Below are 18,371 nucleotides of genomic sequence, written 5' to 3'. Positions count from 1 at the left end.
AAAATCCGATCGGATTACCTTTGAACAACTGATGATGGGTGGATGAAGGATAGAAACCAGATTAACTGAAAGACTGAGAGAAACCTCCTCTCCTCTGTCCGTCTCCCCCTCCAGTCTCGTCCTGTTACTCAGACAGCCTGAGCCTGTCCTCGGCCTCCAGCCTGTTCTCCCTGCAGGACTCTGGTCCAGACAGAGGTTTCTCTGTGGAGTCTGAAGCCAACCTCCAGTCCAACCTCTTCTATCCAGGTAGAGCTACGACTCCAAGGCCTCTGGTGGAGCCGCCACACAGGTAACCAAGACCTGATGATATTAGAATTACAATATATTGTAACTATGCTTCTATTTATTTTACCGTGTTAAAAACCAAGCCTATTTTTTAGGCCTTTTCTCGAAAATTGCATATCCATAATAAAATGAGTATATCTCTGCAACAACAAGGTCTATTTGAATACTTTTGGTGTCATAATAAAGGGAAAAAATAGTACACAGTTATATGTGTTACTGGTGAAGATTAAATGAAGATGACACGCAGAAAAAATAAAATAAAATTAATATTCGCCTAAAAGAAAATCATATTTTTGATGAGTGTCCTTTAGAACAATGCTATCCAAGCTCAAACCCTCTATAGAATCATTGTACAACATATGAACATTGTCTCTGCAGTGGTTGATTCTGATTAATTGAAGCAGGACAAAATGATTGAGATTTTACTACAAAATATTCAGGCGAACTTTCCAAAATGTCCATTTTTGGCCACAGCTTGGAACCACCTGCTACTATAAACCATTGTTTAATCTTTATTTTCACACAATTTGCATAAACTAACTGAAAAAGAAAAAGACTTCATAAGACTAAATAAGAAATCCTTTTCCAGGCCCTCTCTGTCCGCTGCGTAAAAGCTGCACTATTTGGGCAGAGACGTTCCAGAATGGGAGGCAGAGGGGGGGAATGACACGCAGGATAGGGCCGCTCGGCATGGGATTCGAACCGGCGCCTGCAGTGAGGACTATAGCCTCAACACATGGGGCGGCAGCTCTACCAACTGAGCTAAACACCGCCCCAATTTACCACTTTTGCAGTAGAATCTTGCTAATTTAGTTGTGTTTATTTCGATCACAGCATGTCATTTTTTACAAAACAGAGTTGAAGGTAGCAACAGAATATAGCTGGTTGAAAAGGGTTTCGGCTGAAGTGAAGCTTATAGCTGCCGAACCCTTGTTTCCCATTTCGTTACAAAACCATAAGTCACATACATACATGAATACATACATATACATCGTACACAATACGTCCACCGACAATCCTGTAACTATCCACAAACCTACACAACTCAAAAACAAAACAGGTCGAAATCTCAATTTCCGTTTTAGTTTCCTACATTACACAACCAATATCCATTCTCAACTACAAACAGACACCAAAAAGCTATTTCCCCAATCCTTTGTTGCTCTGAGCATTTTCAAGTATGTTCTTTTTAAAGAACTAGCCGTATGGCTATAATCTTATTCATATTTACATTATAAATGTCCATTAATATGTAGTGTCCTATTTCTCTGTTTCATATTTTTATTGATGTTTATACAAGAGTGACAAAGGCACTTATATCAGGACACATTGGTGTCGGCTTTAAACATGTTTGCATACAACCTTAGATTTTAGATTGGCATATTTTTAAGAACAAACAACAATTACAAAAAATAAAACCAAATAGACAATAGGCCTACATTGAAAAAAGTATTTAGACATAGTCTGTATAGAATGATTAGCAGTGCGCTCCTCTCCGCTTACAACGGAGCCCCGCTGTAACTCAGAGAAGGCATGGAGGACTCTGAAACTTCTCCCAGCCCTTAGTCCACATGAGGGTGAACTATCCCTTTAACTCATGTGCTGCCTCCCACACCTGGAGGTTTTTGGATGTCCCAATGAGATTTAACACACTGTGACCCAGCAAATCTCTTCACCACTTCCATCAGTAAAATTCCTAATCATTATTATATTTTAATAATAATAGTTTTTCCTGTTTGTATTTCCAGCGCACCATCTGAGCACCAGGTGAACACCCCTGAAGCGGTTCTGAGCAGACACAGCCGGTCTTGGAGGGGGAACCCCGGCCCACCCCCCCCCCAGCAGCAGCAGGGAGCAGAGCCCAGGCAGAGGACGGGGGCAGATCGGAGCTCTGGGAAGTCTGCGTCTGCTGAGGATCTGCTGGAGCGGACTGAGGAGAGGACAGCCAGTCCTCAGCACCACCGCTCCCACTCCTCCCCCACTGTGGAGACACTCAACCAGGTGAGAATGTGTGGAAGTCAGGACTCTGACTCTATACTACATGTCATGAAGTAGCATAATATAGTTGGGCCCAAACAGACCTACAGAAATTGCAGTGTTTGATCTACTACTTCTCCTCAGGACAAACCAATCTCCTTTGACAGGATAAAGGATGCATTTTTCTGATCCAATCCGATACCGATACCTGGGCTGAGCGTATCAGCTGATACCCGATACCGATCCGATACTACTGTTGAATGAATGAACCGTATACCTCGCCATGTGAGTGAAGGCATCAGGCTGTAGTGCGCTCCTCTCCTCTCCTCTCCTCTCCTCTCCTCTCCTCTCCTCTCCTCTCCTCTCCTCTCCTCTCCTCTCCTCTCCTCTCCTCTCCTCTCAGTACCTGGCTGCTCGGCCCCGTCTCTCAGTCCCGGTCCTGGACTGAGAGACGTCACCGCTGCCTTCACCCGTCTTTGATCCCTCTGGTCAGTGGTCAGAGCGTTTAGATCCGTGTGTCCCACCTGAGCTCTCTATTAATCCACTGGATCACGGGCTACACACACACATTCTAGGTGTGTGACTGTCGCTGCAGCTGCTGCCTGTTCGTCACTATATGACGAGTTGGGCCCTGTAGCGCTTTGTGTTTATTAATCTAAACAGAGCGCGAGATAGATGAACACACATGCTGTCATTGTATGCATCGGATCAAATGTCATTCTGTCCCTTCGTCCGTCCAGCTCTCTGTCCACACTCTCAATGGCGGAAACGATTACCACGCGCAAAACCCTCATTTACATATTGCGGTTTGCACGTGTTTTCATTTAGCGGGTTACTCTTAGTAGATCACCTGTTTTGCGTGCACTAACCAAACAATTTAGCGCCCCTATCTGGGATCTTAGTAGATCCGGCTATAAGTGTACATTAGCAGCAAAAAGAAATAAATAACACTAGATCGCTGTAACTGTATTGCTGTGTATGACATTAATAACAAAGAAATGATTGGATCGGAATGCTGGATCGGCCTCATTCATATCCCATCTGGGTATTGGATCGGTGCATCTCTAGAAATGAGTAGGCACATACCACAAATAGTCTCTGACAACCATAATGTAAAATAAAAAGCAGGTTGTCCTGTTTTTGATTTCTATAAGTATCATTTTTATTGCCTTTAATTGATAGCACAGTAGAGAGAGAGACAGGAAATGGGGAGGCAGAGAGGGGAAATGACATTCAGGAAAGGGCCGCCCGATGCGGGATTCGAACCGGGGCCGCCTGCAGTGAGGACGACAGTGAGTTTGCTTTTTTATTGCCGTTTAGTTTTAGTTAGTTCAGCAAGTGATGCTGTGTCAGACCTCTGAAGATGAACTTCCACATTTGTGGGATTTTTCCCATTAAAGCTATCAGTAAGCGATCCGGTGGTTTTGTCTAACTTCCTGTCAGCAGACGGAGTTAGCAGTCCCCGCCCTCGTCCCTACGTCACCACATTCACGCGCATCCCTTGGCTGCACACACAGAGAGGACCGCCCCTTTATGCCGTTCTCTCTCCTCATTGGATAAAGGTTGTAGGATACAAGGAAAGTTTTCTCCTCGGCTTACAGCAGAGCAGAGTGACTGACAGACCCGTGTTTCAGACCAAACACTCTATAGAAGTGATTGCTGTCGGAAGATATAACTATTTAATACTTATATTAACACAAACATTCCGCTTACTTCTGCTTTAAGTTGCATCCCATAATGTTCCCATCAGTCCTCATCAGGTTCCATTCACTCTTGTCTACCTGTGGGTCGTACTCCTAGTCGTCCCATGTTGAGCTGTGGTGTTTTCTTCCTGCAGCTTTAGACATCTCTCAGAAAACTACAACTAAGCTGCTGTGATCTGACATTCAGTTTACTTTTAACATTGTTCATTGTAGTTTTTATTTCATTTTTGGAAAAATTGTCATTTTTATTTTTATTTCATTATACTAAATTATTTTTTCACTGCCAGTTTTACTTTTAGTCTTTTCAGTTTACTATAATAACCCTGGCACTCACTGACACTTTGTCCTAAACTGTGAGTTTGAGTCCCGCCCTAAATGCACCCGTATGCTGTTATTCAGTTGACTAAGCACTCCCTTGTAGAAACAGGAAATGCCATGTATTACAATCACATGCACTAATGGTACACAGTTCCACAACCCACCTCCTTCTTGGTCACAAGGTGCTTAACGAGTTAACATTGCAAAGAAAAATCAACTTACTCCAACTCCAGCATGTCCACTACTTGATATGATGATCAAACCCTGCTCTCATCTTGTCCTAGTCTTCAGTCAGAGGCCGCCATAACTCACCGAATATTCAACCGATTTTCAAGCCGTTTGGTTTATTATAAATGTCAGACATATATTTATGATACAACAACGAAAATTTTTTTTTTTAATTTTTTTATAGTTTTTTTTAAATGTATTAAACATACACTTAGATACTCAGACACACACCCACATGCATAAATACACTTAAATTTGTTCTACAAGGGTCTGACCGGGTCTGACTGCTTGTCAGACGTATATTATGTCTATGGTCAGAACCCCGGACCAAGATGGCGGCGCTATTGATGTACGCTGAGAAGCAGAACGCTGCATCTAGTCAGTATATATATCTATGTACACTACACTACATGTCTGGTGACATTTTGCTCTTGAGAGACATTTGGAAATTCCCAGGATCCTCTCAGTTTCCTGTAAGGTGCCAGAGAGCCGGCGATGGTGGCTGGGCGCTGTTTGATGTGGATGATGGCAAAGATAACACACACACGCGCACATGCACGCACACACGCACACACACACACACAACACGGACACCTCAGCAGAGCTCTGAAAGGAATGCAGACGTGGATGAATTTGTCATTTATCTCCCTCAGTGATCAGAGCTGCCTGTGCCACATAAACATCATTACAGTTCAATCAGATAGACTCACACTCTGCAGGATGGGCTCTGTCCTTGTACATGGCAAACATCTTAGTGCTCTAACGTGTTACTTTTCATTAGAACATGATATGATGATGTGTGAGTCAGATTCATTTTCTCCTCCTCCAAATATCTTTCAACGCAACAAAGACTTATTGATATATTATGGTATGTAGTCTGTGAGGGAATGGTGACTCAAGCTGCCATTCATTTGTAATGTAACTTTTCAAGTATATCAGATAGAAGCTCTCAAATAGACATGTTGATCTTGTGGTGGAGTGTTGAAACAGTTAACAGCTTAAACTCAGCTCAGAGGAGAAGTGGTAGACCCTGCAGGCCTTTGTGTGGGTGTGTGTGTGTGGGTGTGTGTGTGCTTTCTGCATGTGCTAAGGTCAGCGGTTCACACATGTGATTGCTGATGTCAAAGTCTGTATTCACTGAGTCAGTATTAAAGGTAGCACTCCACATGAGGAATGCTTTGCATTTAAAATGAGTTTTAGTTCCAACTTATTTTTCCTCTGTAGTGGATACTGTAAGAACTGTGTCAATAAGACAATAAGACAACTTTGTCCCTGAGGTTATGGTTAGGGTTAGAGCAGCACATCAGTTTGCAGTATAGTAGTAAACATACAATAACTTTAAATAGAGACAGTCATTTTAAAGGGACAACGAGGAGTTTCTGTTTGGTTATAAAAAAGTCTCATATTAATGTGGATGAATCTACGTTACCACTTGTTAATGGCCCCATTTTTGATAAATATATCGTTTTGTCTCTATGGTTATTTTGTTATTATTAGTGGTGGTGGAGATGCTGGTTGAGCCGACCAGCGTTGCGGAGGCTCATAAATGTAGTGTGAGAACGCTTCGCTTTTCCAAAACTCCTCGTTGTCCCTTTAAATAGAGATATTAGTAACTTGGTTTATAGTTTTTGCTGTATACTGTCTCATACCTTGGATTGTATTTCCTTTTTAATTTCTTACAATACATGTGTACTTATCAGAAACAGTTTGAGGAAACCATTCTGAAGTTATTTCACCCACAACTCAACTTTTATCATGAAAGTGAGCCAACACATCTTAAAGGAGAGTAAAGCAGGAGAAAAGTATGGACACATTACAATCTGATCCCAGAGGGCTGGAGGAAGCAGCATCATGGGATTCTGTTCCAGTCTGAACACAAGTCTGTCTGTGTTGTAGGACTCCACTGGGATCAGGATGTTTGGTGTGTTCATGTCTGGACCAGGACGCTGCAGTCTGGCTGAGGACAGGTAACGCACGTCTCTACTTGCCTTACTGAACTCATCACCTCATGGGTTTTCTCAGTCCCTCATCTTGCATGAACAATGGCTCATTTTTATTATATTGCATGATTTTATATTATATTGTTGGATCTTCCTATTTTGTTTATGTACAATAATAGTAACTCTCTCTCTTCCAAAGCAACAGTAGAACAGTCCCTCTCTTTGCTTCATTCTCTACCTGCCTTTCTTTCAGACCTACAGATATCCAGGTGTCTTCTCAACCATCCCAGAACAGCGTGAGCACCGTCCAGCCTGCCGAACTCCGTCAAGGTCAGTGAAAAATGTTCAGTGATCAAACTTTTAGATCCACTCAGTTATAGAGAGCCTAAGCGGAAGCAGGAAGTAACGTCGCCATGGGACCTCAACTCGGAAGAAGTCTCCCTGTAAGTGAACGGGAGTGAAAGTTTTATTTCGTGATCCGATTGAATTGTGCCATGAGAAAAAAATATGTCCTCTACCTGTTTAAAACATCACGTTTCATGAAGAGAAATCAGCAGTTTGTTGTAAAACTATTGTAGAATAAAATTCGGAAGAATCCGTAACCAGAAAGACTCCAGGTAGCGTAGTGACGTCACCACATGGCGTCCTTCTTTTCCCGTGTCAGTTGGTGACGTATTTTTTGTGGGACACAGATCTGTAGTCCGTAGAGCGTCGTCACACAAAATACATTCTTCTGTTGCCGTTTTATGATAAACTGCTGATTTTTTTGGGTGAAACGTGATGTTTTAAACAGGTAGAGGTCATATTTTTTTCTCATGGCACAATTCAATCGGATCACGAAATAAAACTTTCACTCCCGTTCACTTACATGGAGACTTTTTCTGAGTTGAGGTCCCATGGCGACGTTACTTCCTGCTTCCGCTTAGGCTCTCTATTTTGGATGCTTGAATCATGGGAATAATGATAGTAATTGTTTACTCCCAGCATCCTCTCCTCCTGGTGTCCTGATCCCAGACCCGGGTTCCTCCTACACTCCCGTCACTCGTAGAGAGCGACAAAGGAGCACCGATCGGCAGCGAGCCCACAGCACCTCCAGCCTGGCGGCGTCCGTGGGCATGGCCTGTCCCTTCACCCCCCCCGGGGCCAGGGCCGGGGCCGGGGCCGGGGGCGGCTCCGAGTGGCAGGCCGGCGACCGGCTGAGCCTGGCCGACCTCGGTGCCATCACCTTCCCAGGAACACCTCACACCGGCACAGATGGAACCAGGACCACAGACAGACAATCCAGGCACAGTCTGAGCAGCATGAGCATCTTAGAAGACACGGAGAAGACCATCGTGTCCAGAGACAGAACCCACAGTTTGGGGCGTTCTGTGGAAAGCCACGCCGTCTCGTCTCCTTCCCCAACCTCCTACTCGTCCACCTGCCACCTGCGAATCTCCGAGTCCAGTCTCTTCAGCTCCACTGAGCAGCAGCAGCCGTCAGAACCCTTCACAGGCTCATCACAGACTCACTTCCACCAGAAACCTCTGTCACCATCTCCACCCATCCAAGAGGAAGAGGACTTCCCTCCTCCTCCTCCTCCCCTTCAGTTGGATCAAGAGAGTGAACTCCAGTCTGTAGAGAGGTTTGTCATTCAGTATTGTAATTTAAAGGGATAGTTCAACATTTTTGGCGAATTCGCCTATTGCCATAATGCCTATAGTTATAGGGGGTAGGTTCATTACCTTTAATTATCGGTGCATGTTGTTTTGAGATCAGCGGGGCAGAGACGAGAGCTGCTCAGCTAACGCAACGGAGGTGAACGGTACAGGTCCACTGTCCCTCAAAACTCATCAACTACACAATCCAACAACTCTAAAACACTCTGGTGGACAAGTTGTGACCTGCACATTCACCACGCTATGAGATAAACATGTTTAATTGTGTAACATTCCAACACATGAAGCAAATACTTGGAACTACTTGTGCTTTTGAAATCACTCCACCCAGCAGCCGTGTCTGGAAAGTAGTTCCGGTTATGCATTTTCCTCGTAAACAACTCTGTCTCGTAATGTTCTGTTATTATCTCATAGCGTGGTGAATGTGCAGGTCACAACTTGTCCACCAGAGCATTTTGGAGTTGTTGGATTGTGTATTTGATGAGTTTGATGAAGGACACCTGTACCTGTACCGTTCACCTCCATTGTGTTCACATTTATCAAACTTGCGCAGGATCTGGTGTAGATTCTGGTGTAAATATCAGTGTACGCCAAGTGTCACGTGTGATTTACTAAAAGTGTGTACGCTGCTGATTTCGGCGTAGAACCGGCGTGGTGGTGATAAATCCGGCGGCTGAAAACAAGCGTCATTTAAATGTCACGCCCCGATATATTCCTGCTTTAGAGGCGTCGCCCGGCCCCTTTTACGACACGGAGACAAGGAAGACGGCAAAGAAGAGACTTTACCGACATTACCGCGTTGAACAGGGAGAGGGCGGCAACATTAACTATCTGGACATTGATAGACTGATAGTTTTTGTGATTGATAAGCGTCATCCCGGTGGATGGAGGCTGCAGACGCACGTGTCACCGACCACGTCAGGAAACCCAGCGACCTCATGAAATGCTGCTGCAGTTTACTAAACACAAGTGACTGAGGAGACTTTATGACCATCAGCACCGCTGGCATGGTTCGGCTGATGGAGGGATGTGAAACACCGGCCCGATCTCCCGCTGACAGGTCCCGGTGACGGGAAAAAAAAAAAAAGACTCCGCCGCGGAGATCAGCTGCACCTGGACAGGTAGCGCTCACATCGTGGTTTTTAATTCATCTCAGTTGCTCAAAATAAAAGTCGAGTTCAATTTTCAACACGGACTTGGTTTTATCCCTTCTTCTTTTTTTTTTTTTGGCTACTTTTTTTTAATCTTTTTATCAATAGGCTATAAACAACAACAACATGTGGTCCAAATCGCTGCGTTATTGGACTATGGTTTAATAATCATTTTGACACAGCAGCACTCCTTCCTGCATGTTTTACGCTGGTTCCAAATGTGCGTACACCTGGTCAGAGCTGGCGTGAGATTTGTGCGTACCGTACGCTCACGCTCAGATTAATAAATGCCGATCCTTGCGGTGAATTTGGTGTACACCCATTTTTTTGGTGTACGCAAGTTTAATAAATGAGGGTGTTTTAAAAATGACTTTACCCTAACCCCCTAAACATATTAACACTTCGTCATGATTAGTTTAACAATGGCGTCCTGCACTCATTCAAAACAAACCACAGAGAATGGAGGAAGGTGTGATGAAGGAGGTTGATTCCGCTTTTGTTCACAGAGGCTGTGATGACACTCACAGACGACTGTCCCCGTTGTCCCCTCTGTGCTGTCCATCATGTAGGTCAGTTGTCTCAGGCTCAGGCTTTGGGATTTTATCCAAATTTATTGTGTTTTTGCAATGCGCCTGTTCAGATTTGGGTGACAGTGAAAATTAAGTTAAAGCGGAACTATGAAAGATTTTTATCTTAACTATGCTACATTTGTACCTTAATTAAACATCTTCAGAGTAATTGTGCTGGGTAAATAATGACTTGTAACTAGTTCCAGGGAGAATGGAGCGTCTCTTGGCTGAAAACCAACCTTGTAAGATCATTCCCTCCGACCCGGTGTCCCAGCTCTCGTCTCTGCAGCACCGCCACACAAACGTAACAAGCCCCGTAACCCGTAATCTCTTGTTTATGACAGATAAGACTACACAACTATACACGTCGTAACATCGTATATGATAACGCTATGTACACTCTATCGGTTGCTTTCTCGCTGGTTTCGTTGAAAACAAACACACATGGCCGGGAGGAGGGTTAGCAACACAGAGGGAAAGAGACCGGCTTGCATAGTTCCCCTTTAAACCTGATAATAATAATTGTAATTGTCTTTGTTTGTCCTACTGGCTCTTTCTCTTATTCCATTCCTCTGCTTTTTTTTTCTGTCTTCAGACCCAGTTCTGAATTCTTAAACAACTCGAAAATTCCCTCCCGAGAGTCACCTGCTGTCACTTCTCCAACACCTGTTCTCTCCACATTTACCACAACCGAGGACGCCCCAGGTTTTGAGTACCTGCCCCTGCCCAAGAGGGAAAAGACACGTGAGGAGCTGCAGGTGGAGACACTGGCCCGGCAGCTGGTGGGTTCTCTTGAATGAATGTTACTGTACCAAGGTCCAGCACTACACTTAGTTAGTTGCTTTCATTGTCTCCCTTAGGAGAAATTTGTTTTGGACACAAGAGAATGTCACATGTTCACATATAGCACATACACAAAACTCAAAACACACACAAAGGGAAAAGAGAAGGGGAAAAAAAGGCTGTTTGTTTACATATAGCATAGATTCATATCAGCACAGAACCATCCAATAAAAAACATCTGTCTCACAACCCTGCACCGACACACACACACACACACACACACACACACACACACACACACACACACACACACACACACACACACACACACACACACACACACACACACACACACACACACACACACTCTCCATTTGCACTATTCGACACGCTCTACTGCACATATACCTATACAGCATCATATTAATTCTATTGCACTGATTATTATATTGCACTCTCATTATTCTGTTGCACTTCCCTATACCATTATTGCACAATCTCTTTAAGAATCTCTCACTCACATACACACACTCACACTATCTTAACAATATCTTCAACTATTTAAAGGAGGTAGGTCTGAAGGACAGTTTAGATCTTTCTAACCTGCAGTTTGGTACCTTATACCTTTTTCCTGAAGGCAACAACTCATATTCGCTGTGAAGAAAGATTTGGATCACCAGTGATTTTGCGGCCTTGCCTCCTCACGGTCTCTTCAAAAATCTCCTGGAGAGAGGAAGGGGGTGGCATACCAATTATTTTAGCCGCTCATCCAATCAGATTCTGCCGTTGTGCTTTTAGAGAGATTTGTCTGAATGTTCTGATTCAGTCTATGTAACTCTGACCTTGCATACCCAGAGACTCCACATTTGTTGTTGTAAGTACTTTGAATGTTTTTTCCCTTCTATTTGCAGGTGTTGCAGGACAGCTCTCTGGTGCCTCTCCTGGACACTTGGGGGGCTAAATCCACTGTGGAGCTGATGGAGGAGATCTTCCCCAACAGTAAATTAGCTGATAAATCACACTGGCAGTACAGGGGCAGGTAATTCTGACATTGTTTTACCTTTTCATATTCTTAAATCATATCATAGTCTAACAAAACATTTGTTTCCAGTATCAGAATCACAAGTGCTTTATTTTTCCCCGAGGGGGAATTCTGTTGTTACAGACCTCCCAATAGAACATGAAAATATGAAATGGAAAACACACAAGTTAAGTTAAAAAGAACAAAGACCCCTAGACATACCTCTAAGATAAAATAAAATAAATAAAGATAATAAAATACCCCACCCCTCAGAATATGTGGGTATATACCCCATAATAGTAAAATAAACACATTTACATAATTAAACCTATTTACACTGTAAATATTTTCATTTCTTTCCTCCAAAACATTTAAATAGGAGGATTAAAGCACTAAGAATAGAGTACTGCCTTGGTTTAACCATGCTGGTTAGTTTGTAATTCACATGTCGATGTGTGGATCAATCATACGACTTCTCCACATTGTAAAGAAGAACACGGGGAAATGTAGGAGAGTGGATTCCAGTCAAGAATTACAACAAGAGAGTGAACCCAACATTTGACTGATAAAGTGGTTTAATGTTGAATGAGGATCTCAGTGAATTTACTTTAAGGAGTTAACTAAAACAAGAATAAAGACGTCCATGTCATGTCAACTGTTAATTTCAGGGTTACAACTGCGGAAGGTGAGATTTATGTAAATAACTTTAAGATGGACAGTTGGGGGAAATAAAAGGATATGCTGTTAACATGTATGATTCCTCCTGTGTGAGCCGTCTCCCTCTCTTACTTGCTGCTGAGAGGAAACAAACCTCAGCTGTCTCTGCATGTCGAGGTCTTTGACCTCAGTGATGTCTTATTAAAGTTGTTTTGGTTTGTTGGTGAACATCATGTTCAGGGAAGGAATGTTTCCTCAGAAAAGAAGACATATGATGATCTACTGATGATGTAGAGGGCAAATGTTTCTGTTGCATGGTCAGCCAAGAGTCACAGGAAGTACTTTTTTTTTTCAGCTACACTCTTGTAACGTTGTGATCCTGGCTAAATTTTAAAGGGATAGTTCAATATTTTGGCAAATTGTCCCATTGCCATAATCCCTATAGGTTTAGGAGTAGGTTCATTACCTTTGTTTTAGAGTTAAATTCATGCAAAACCATAGCCTGACAAGCCAGACTATATCATTAACATGTCTAGTCTGGCAACGAGCGGTAGACCTCGGCTCAATCCAGGGGGCGGGATGAAGGCTGTCTTTCAAACTGCCTCTGCACGCAATAGGGTAGCGCTACAACCAATCAGAGCAAAGAGCAGGATGACGTTAGCCTGCCAAGCCAATTAAAATGTATGTCGTCATTGTGTTAAGCCCACCCAACGACTCTCTAAACAGATAGAGCGCTGTGATTGGTGAACACAAACGGTGTTCGAGACTCAAAAAGTTCCTATGACTCGTTTCTAGACTGACCTACGGAGCAAATATATTTGCTACCGCTAGGGTGCAGCTAGATTTCTAGGCTAGCAAAACCACTGATAAATCCCATGAGCCTCCATAGTGTAGCTCTGAGCAGCTCACGGCTCTGCTCCACCGTTCTAAAAATAGCTTGCACCGACAATTAAAGGTAACAAACCTACTGCTATGACTATAGGGATTATGGCAATGGGCCAGTTTGCCAAAATGTTGAACTATACCTTTAATGGTACAGTTTAGATTTTAAATATATTTTTTCTTTGGATGATAAGATTGAATATGGAGATGAAATGAGGCAAAATATGTTTTTAGATTACAATAATACATAATAATAATACATACGTTTTCTTTTTGTTGCCAAGTTAAAGCAGATATCAGCTTCACGGCCGTTTCGGCTAATGCTGCGTTCAAGGCAGGCTTTTGAAACCGTAAGTTACAGCTTCAAGTCACAACTACGACTTGGTAGCGTTCCAGGTAACCCGTAGCTCGTGTTTTTACCATCCTGTTGTCTGTGAAAGTTCCCTATAACGGCCACTCGTAACTTCCGACCCGTGAACTCGTACCAGATCGAACTGGTATGACTTCACAGGAAGGAAAAACACAAAGTACGAGTTTCTTTGAACGCACCATGAGTTAGCAGACCCCGCCCTTGTCAGGCATCAATTGGTCCTCGTGCTACGTCACCACATTCACGCGCATCCCTTGGCTGCACACACAGCCCTTCATGCCGTTCTCTCTCCTCATTGGATAACACTTGTATCCCACAAGGAAAATTTTCTCCTCGGGTTACAGCAGAGCAGAGTGACGGAGAGACTCGTGTTTAGGCTGAAATACTTCATGTAAGTGATTGCTGACGGAAAATAGGACTATTTAGGACTTATATTAACAAAAACATTCCACTGATATCTGCTTTAACTCTGGTGTTTCACAATCTAGAACCATAATGGTAAAACCTGACAAACCTGATCAAGTCTTGTCAACATGTTTGAGTCACAGCTCTCATTGTCTTCATAAGGCCACGATGTCACCATAGAGAACCACTGTGATTTTTTTTTGAACAATTTTTTATTGTTTTTTTTTTTTTAACACATATCTTTATTGATTTTTTAGTCTTTACACAATTCCCCTCCCTCCCCCCAACCCTGAACTGGAGCCAACAGTTAAACAGCAAGAAAAATGACATTTCCTTTGAAAATCATAATCATAATAATCATAATCAATTGAAATAAATAGGCAAAAGTGAGAGAAAAAGATGGAAAAATGAAAAAATGAAAAAATAAATAATAATAATAATAATAATAATAATAATAATAATAATTTAAAAAAAATAAAATAAAATAAAATAAAATACATACATAAATAAAAATAAAAATAGAGAGAAACATACATGCAGTATATTCAAAATATATCTATACATGTTTTTTTTGTTTGTTTTTTTTAAAGGAAAAGGATAGTATTTCTGTATGTAACATTAAAAAGACAACAAAACCGTATAATAATACAAAACCGACATAAATAAAATAAAATAAAAATTAAAAGGGTATCGTCTTATTTGAAAGGAGTACAATTTAAGGAGTTGGTAAGTCAGGTCTTGATTCCAAAAATATGATAAATGAGTTCCATATGTCATGAAAAATGTGGCTTTTTTGTTTGATTATATATGTGAGTCTTTCCATCGCTAAGCAAGAAGAAAGTTCATTAATCCACATATTCAAAGAAGGACAATGAACACTTTTCCACTGTCTGGCTATAAGACGTTTCGCATGTAATAAACAAAGATTTATCAGCTTATACTCGTGTGTTTTCAGGGCCAGTGTTTTGGGTCTCAGGCCGAGGATACAGATCTCTGGGCATGCAGGGATTTTTTTATGTATTATAATGGAGATTGTGTCAGTTATTTTTCCCCCAAATTCTTGTAAGTGTTTGCACTTCCAAATACAGTGAAATAGGGTTCCCTTCTCTGTTCTGCATTTTATACAATTATCAGGTATATTAGAATTAAATTTATTTAGTTTTTCAGGAGTTATATATGTTCTCATAAGCCAATTGTATTGGATCAATTTCAATCTACTATTACGTAATAGATAGTGTTTGTGCTTGATAACAACCTTTTTCCCAATCGTCTTCAGTGATATCTCTTTGAAGATCCTCTATCAATTTTTTTTATTGTTTTGGTGATTGCTGTCGGAAGATATAACTATTTAAGACTTATATTAACACAAACATTCCGCTTACTTCTGCTTTAATTAAACTAATGCGCCCCATAAAAGATAGAGGGAGGTCGTGCCATCTATCCAAGTCCTTCTTTATTTTAGTTACTTTGGGAGAAAAGTTAGCTCAGTCAGGTCTGGTGAGACTTTTATCCCAAGGTAGGTGAAGCCTGTGGGGGACAATTTAAAGGGGCAGTTAGCAAGTGAAGCCAGGTCAGTCGGACTGCCCAATGGCATAGCCTCTGATTACTGTGTCTTTTTTTAATGGTCCTTTCCTCTTGCCGTACTGTGCGGATGTTTTGTCTCATCTGGATCCTCGTGTGCGTTGAAGTGATATGTGTGTAGGTTCCCTGCAGTGTGAGCAGTTGAACAACAGTGACGCCTTGGGGCCAGAGTTAGTACCACATGGAGGACATACTACATCATGTTGCAGTTTTTCTCAATCACTTCGATGCAATTCATCACAAATATCATTTTCCCTCCTGCTGCAGATCCCAGAGGATTCAATGCACTTCTGTTCCTCTAAATCACCTGTGCAAAAGTTTGAAAACGTGAAAAGTCTGTTTGTATCAAGAACTTTCATCACAGCCTCAAGACTCAGGCACTAAATGCTGTGATGTTGTAATAAAAGCTTGACTGGCCTGTGGGAGTCTGAAGTGCTTTAGATTCAGAAGATTTATGCTGTAGATTGTTGTCTCATTGTAAAACTGAGAAAAGCCAAATGATCAATTTGACTTTGATGATGTTATATATGATATCTCATCAAGGTGTACATTCTCAATATGAACTTTGTACAACAGAGGCTCATCCCTATGAGTCTGCTTTTTGTTTAATCACAGAAATGCTAGAATGACACATCTGGAAAGATGAACAAGAAATATAAAAAAGTTTCAATTGTTGCTCCCTTTGTAGGATCCAAGGGAGCGCTGGCAATTTAGCTCCAAAGATGGCAACAAATGGAGGAACAGAGACCAATTTGGATGATGATGAGAAAGACCTGAACACCAGAAAGGTAAAAATATATACAATATCATTATCATTCATTCCCGTTGCCATAAAATATCTTAATCAGTAAATCAGTTTACTACCTCAGCACACAGCACTTTAGATCCTTTTTATCCTCTCAGCCCTCACCTGGTGCTGATTTTCTTTTTCTTGTAACATGGTGTTATAGTGTAATGTATTGTATGACTTGGTGGGATGTGATATGTTATGATATGCACATGTAAACCAAAGACAAATGAATGCCATTGCAAATGGTAGACAAAAAGTATTTTCTATTCTATTAAATTGTCATTTGTTGGTGTCTGATGGAGAGACACACACAAAAGAATGAATAGATAGATCAGGGCTCCATACAGGTATCTTTTACTTCTAGAAAAATAACTCCACTTCTCTTTGATTCTGAATCAATCATTTGCTGACAGCATTAACAGGTGTTTCCCTGCTGTCCCCCAGGTGGAGCTGTGTGCTGCTCTGAGGAGCCGTGTGGCGGCTCTGCAGCAGGAGAAGGAGGAGTTGTGTGAGGAGCAGAGGGATCACCAGGCGCTGGGGGCCAGCATCCAAGCCTTGCTGCAAGAGCGCCTCAAAGCCAACGAGAGGGACAAATACAGCATGTTCATCGGTACATCATTTGACTGACACTGTTAACAATGTTTTTGCAATATTACATTTATTAACCTTCCTCTTGTCAGCTTTCTGCTACCATCTACGTATGGTGTTAGGGTCGGTTTTGACCCGTGTTTTAAATCAGCTGTAAAACACACTAAAACATTTATTTATCATTCCATTAGTTTCTCATCTCTTGGTTATGTTGTTAGACTTCCTTATCCATGAAGAGGTTGGTTTTGCACTTATGATTTCAGTTTTAACTCTCATTATTGTTCTTATTATAACTGGGTCAAAACCAACCCTAACAGCATAAATGTCATAGTTTTAACCAAAGCATTTTAGAATTTTTTGAAAAGATTTTTTGTGGTTTTATTTTGTTTAAATAGAGGTTCCTGACAAAGTCAAAAAGCCTTGATGCTATAAACACATTTATGTGGTACTTTTATGCAATAAAAACCTAAAAAGGGGTCAGTGATTACCCGAACACAAGAGCAGGTTAACTGAATAGTATGTTTGAAGTGAAAATGTCACTCAGCTTCCAGGATGCTTTCCTTTGTACCTGCAGTCTGTGACAGAGCCGGTTGTTGATGTGTTTGCAGGAGACCTGGAGAGGATTGTCAACCTGCTGCTGTCTCTGTGCAGCCGGCTGTCCAGGATCGACCGCTCTCTGCTCATTCTGGAGAGAGAGGGGTTGTCCCAGGAGAGCACAGTGGAGAGGGTGAGACAGGATCTCCCTATCCATCTGTACAGCATTAGGATTAAAACATGATCATCTGTAAAAGTAACCTGAAGTCAATTTCTTTTCCTCAGGACTCTCTCCATCACAAACGCTCTCTGCTCCTCCGTCAAACTGAAGATGCCTGGGAGCTGAAGGAGAACCTGGACCGGAGACAGCGGGTGGTCCATGCCATCCTGTCCGGATACCTTTCCCAACAGCAGCTGCGGGACTGCCGCCGGTTCGTCAGCACCATGCCATCCCTTCTGATTCGCCAGCGTTACTTTGAGGAACTGATCCGTCAGGGGGAGGAGCAGCTGACGCGGCTGGTGGAGAGCCTGCCCGCCCAGCTGGCAGAGGCCCACGGCTGGTCCAGCATCTATCCCTTCTCATCGCTAAACCCCGCGCCCTCTCATTTCCTGTCACTGCTTCCACAAACTGTGATGCCAGGTCCTGTCCACTCAGCCAGGTCCACCACTGTGACATCACTGTGATGTATGGACATGCCACAGGATGGGAAACAAAGACTCTGAAATGGAGTAATTGAAAAGTCTGAAGTGGGCTCTGTCCACTCTTTTCAGGATTTATACATGAAGAGAAAAGCCTGTAATGTGCCTCATTGAAATCACACCTGACTGTGTAAAACACCTATTTTTAAACAAAGTCTGTCTTATATTACATATCCTGCCGAATGAATAGAAACCTCTTCATTTTCAAAAATATTACCTCGGGCCATTAAGG

The 18,371-nt window shown here is 42.2% G+C and overlaps 1 protein-coding gene across 1 annotated transcript in view; it reads left to right on the top strand.

Moving 5' to 3' along the window:
- shroom3 (shroom family member 3) overlaps positions 1-18,371 on the top strand; it is a gene marked incomplete at its 5' end in the record, with an annotated part of 77,382 nt that extends 59,011 nt beyond the window's left edge. The window contains 11 exons of the mRNA XM_083982961.1: positions 115-289; positions 2,034-2,286; positions 6,408-6,478; positions 6,705-6,781; positions 7,436-8,075; positions 10,425-10,611; positions 11,524-11,651; positions 16,217-16,316; positions 16,763-16,928; positions 17,515-17,633; positions 17,726-18,371. Coding sequence (XP_083839087.1) covers positions 115-289; positions 2,034-2,286; positions 6,408-6,478; positions 6,705-6,781; positions 7,436-8,075; positions 10,425-10,611; positions 11,524-11,651; positions 16,217-16,316; positions 16,763-16,928; positions 17,515-17,633; positions 17,726-18,124 — 2,315 coding nt within the window. The 3' untranslated portion in view covers positions 18,125-18,371. The remainder of the gene's footprint in view (positions 1-114; positions 290-2,033; positions 2,287-6,407; positions 6,479-6,704; positions 6,782-7,435; positions 8,076-10,424; positions 10,612-11,523; positions 11,652-16,216; positions 16,317-16,762; positions 16,929-17,514; positions 17,634-17,725) is intronic.

This window comes from Trachurus trachurus (genome assembly GCF_905171665.1).
Source record: "Trachurus trachurus genome assembly, chromosome: 12".
NCBI lineage: Eukaryota > Metazoa > Chordata > Actinopteri > Carangiformes > Carangidae > Trachurus > Trachurus trachurus.
The sequence above is the reverse complement of the archived record's forward strand: the minus strand, read 5'-3'. Positions and strand labels throughout refer to the sequence as shown.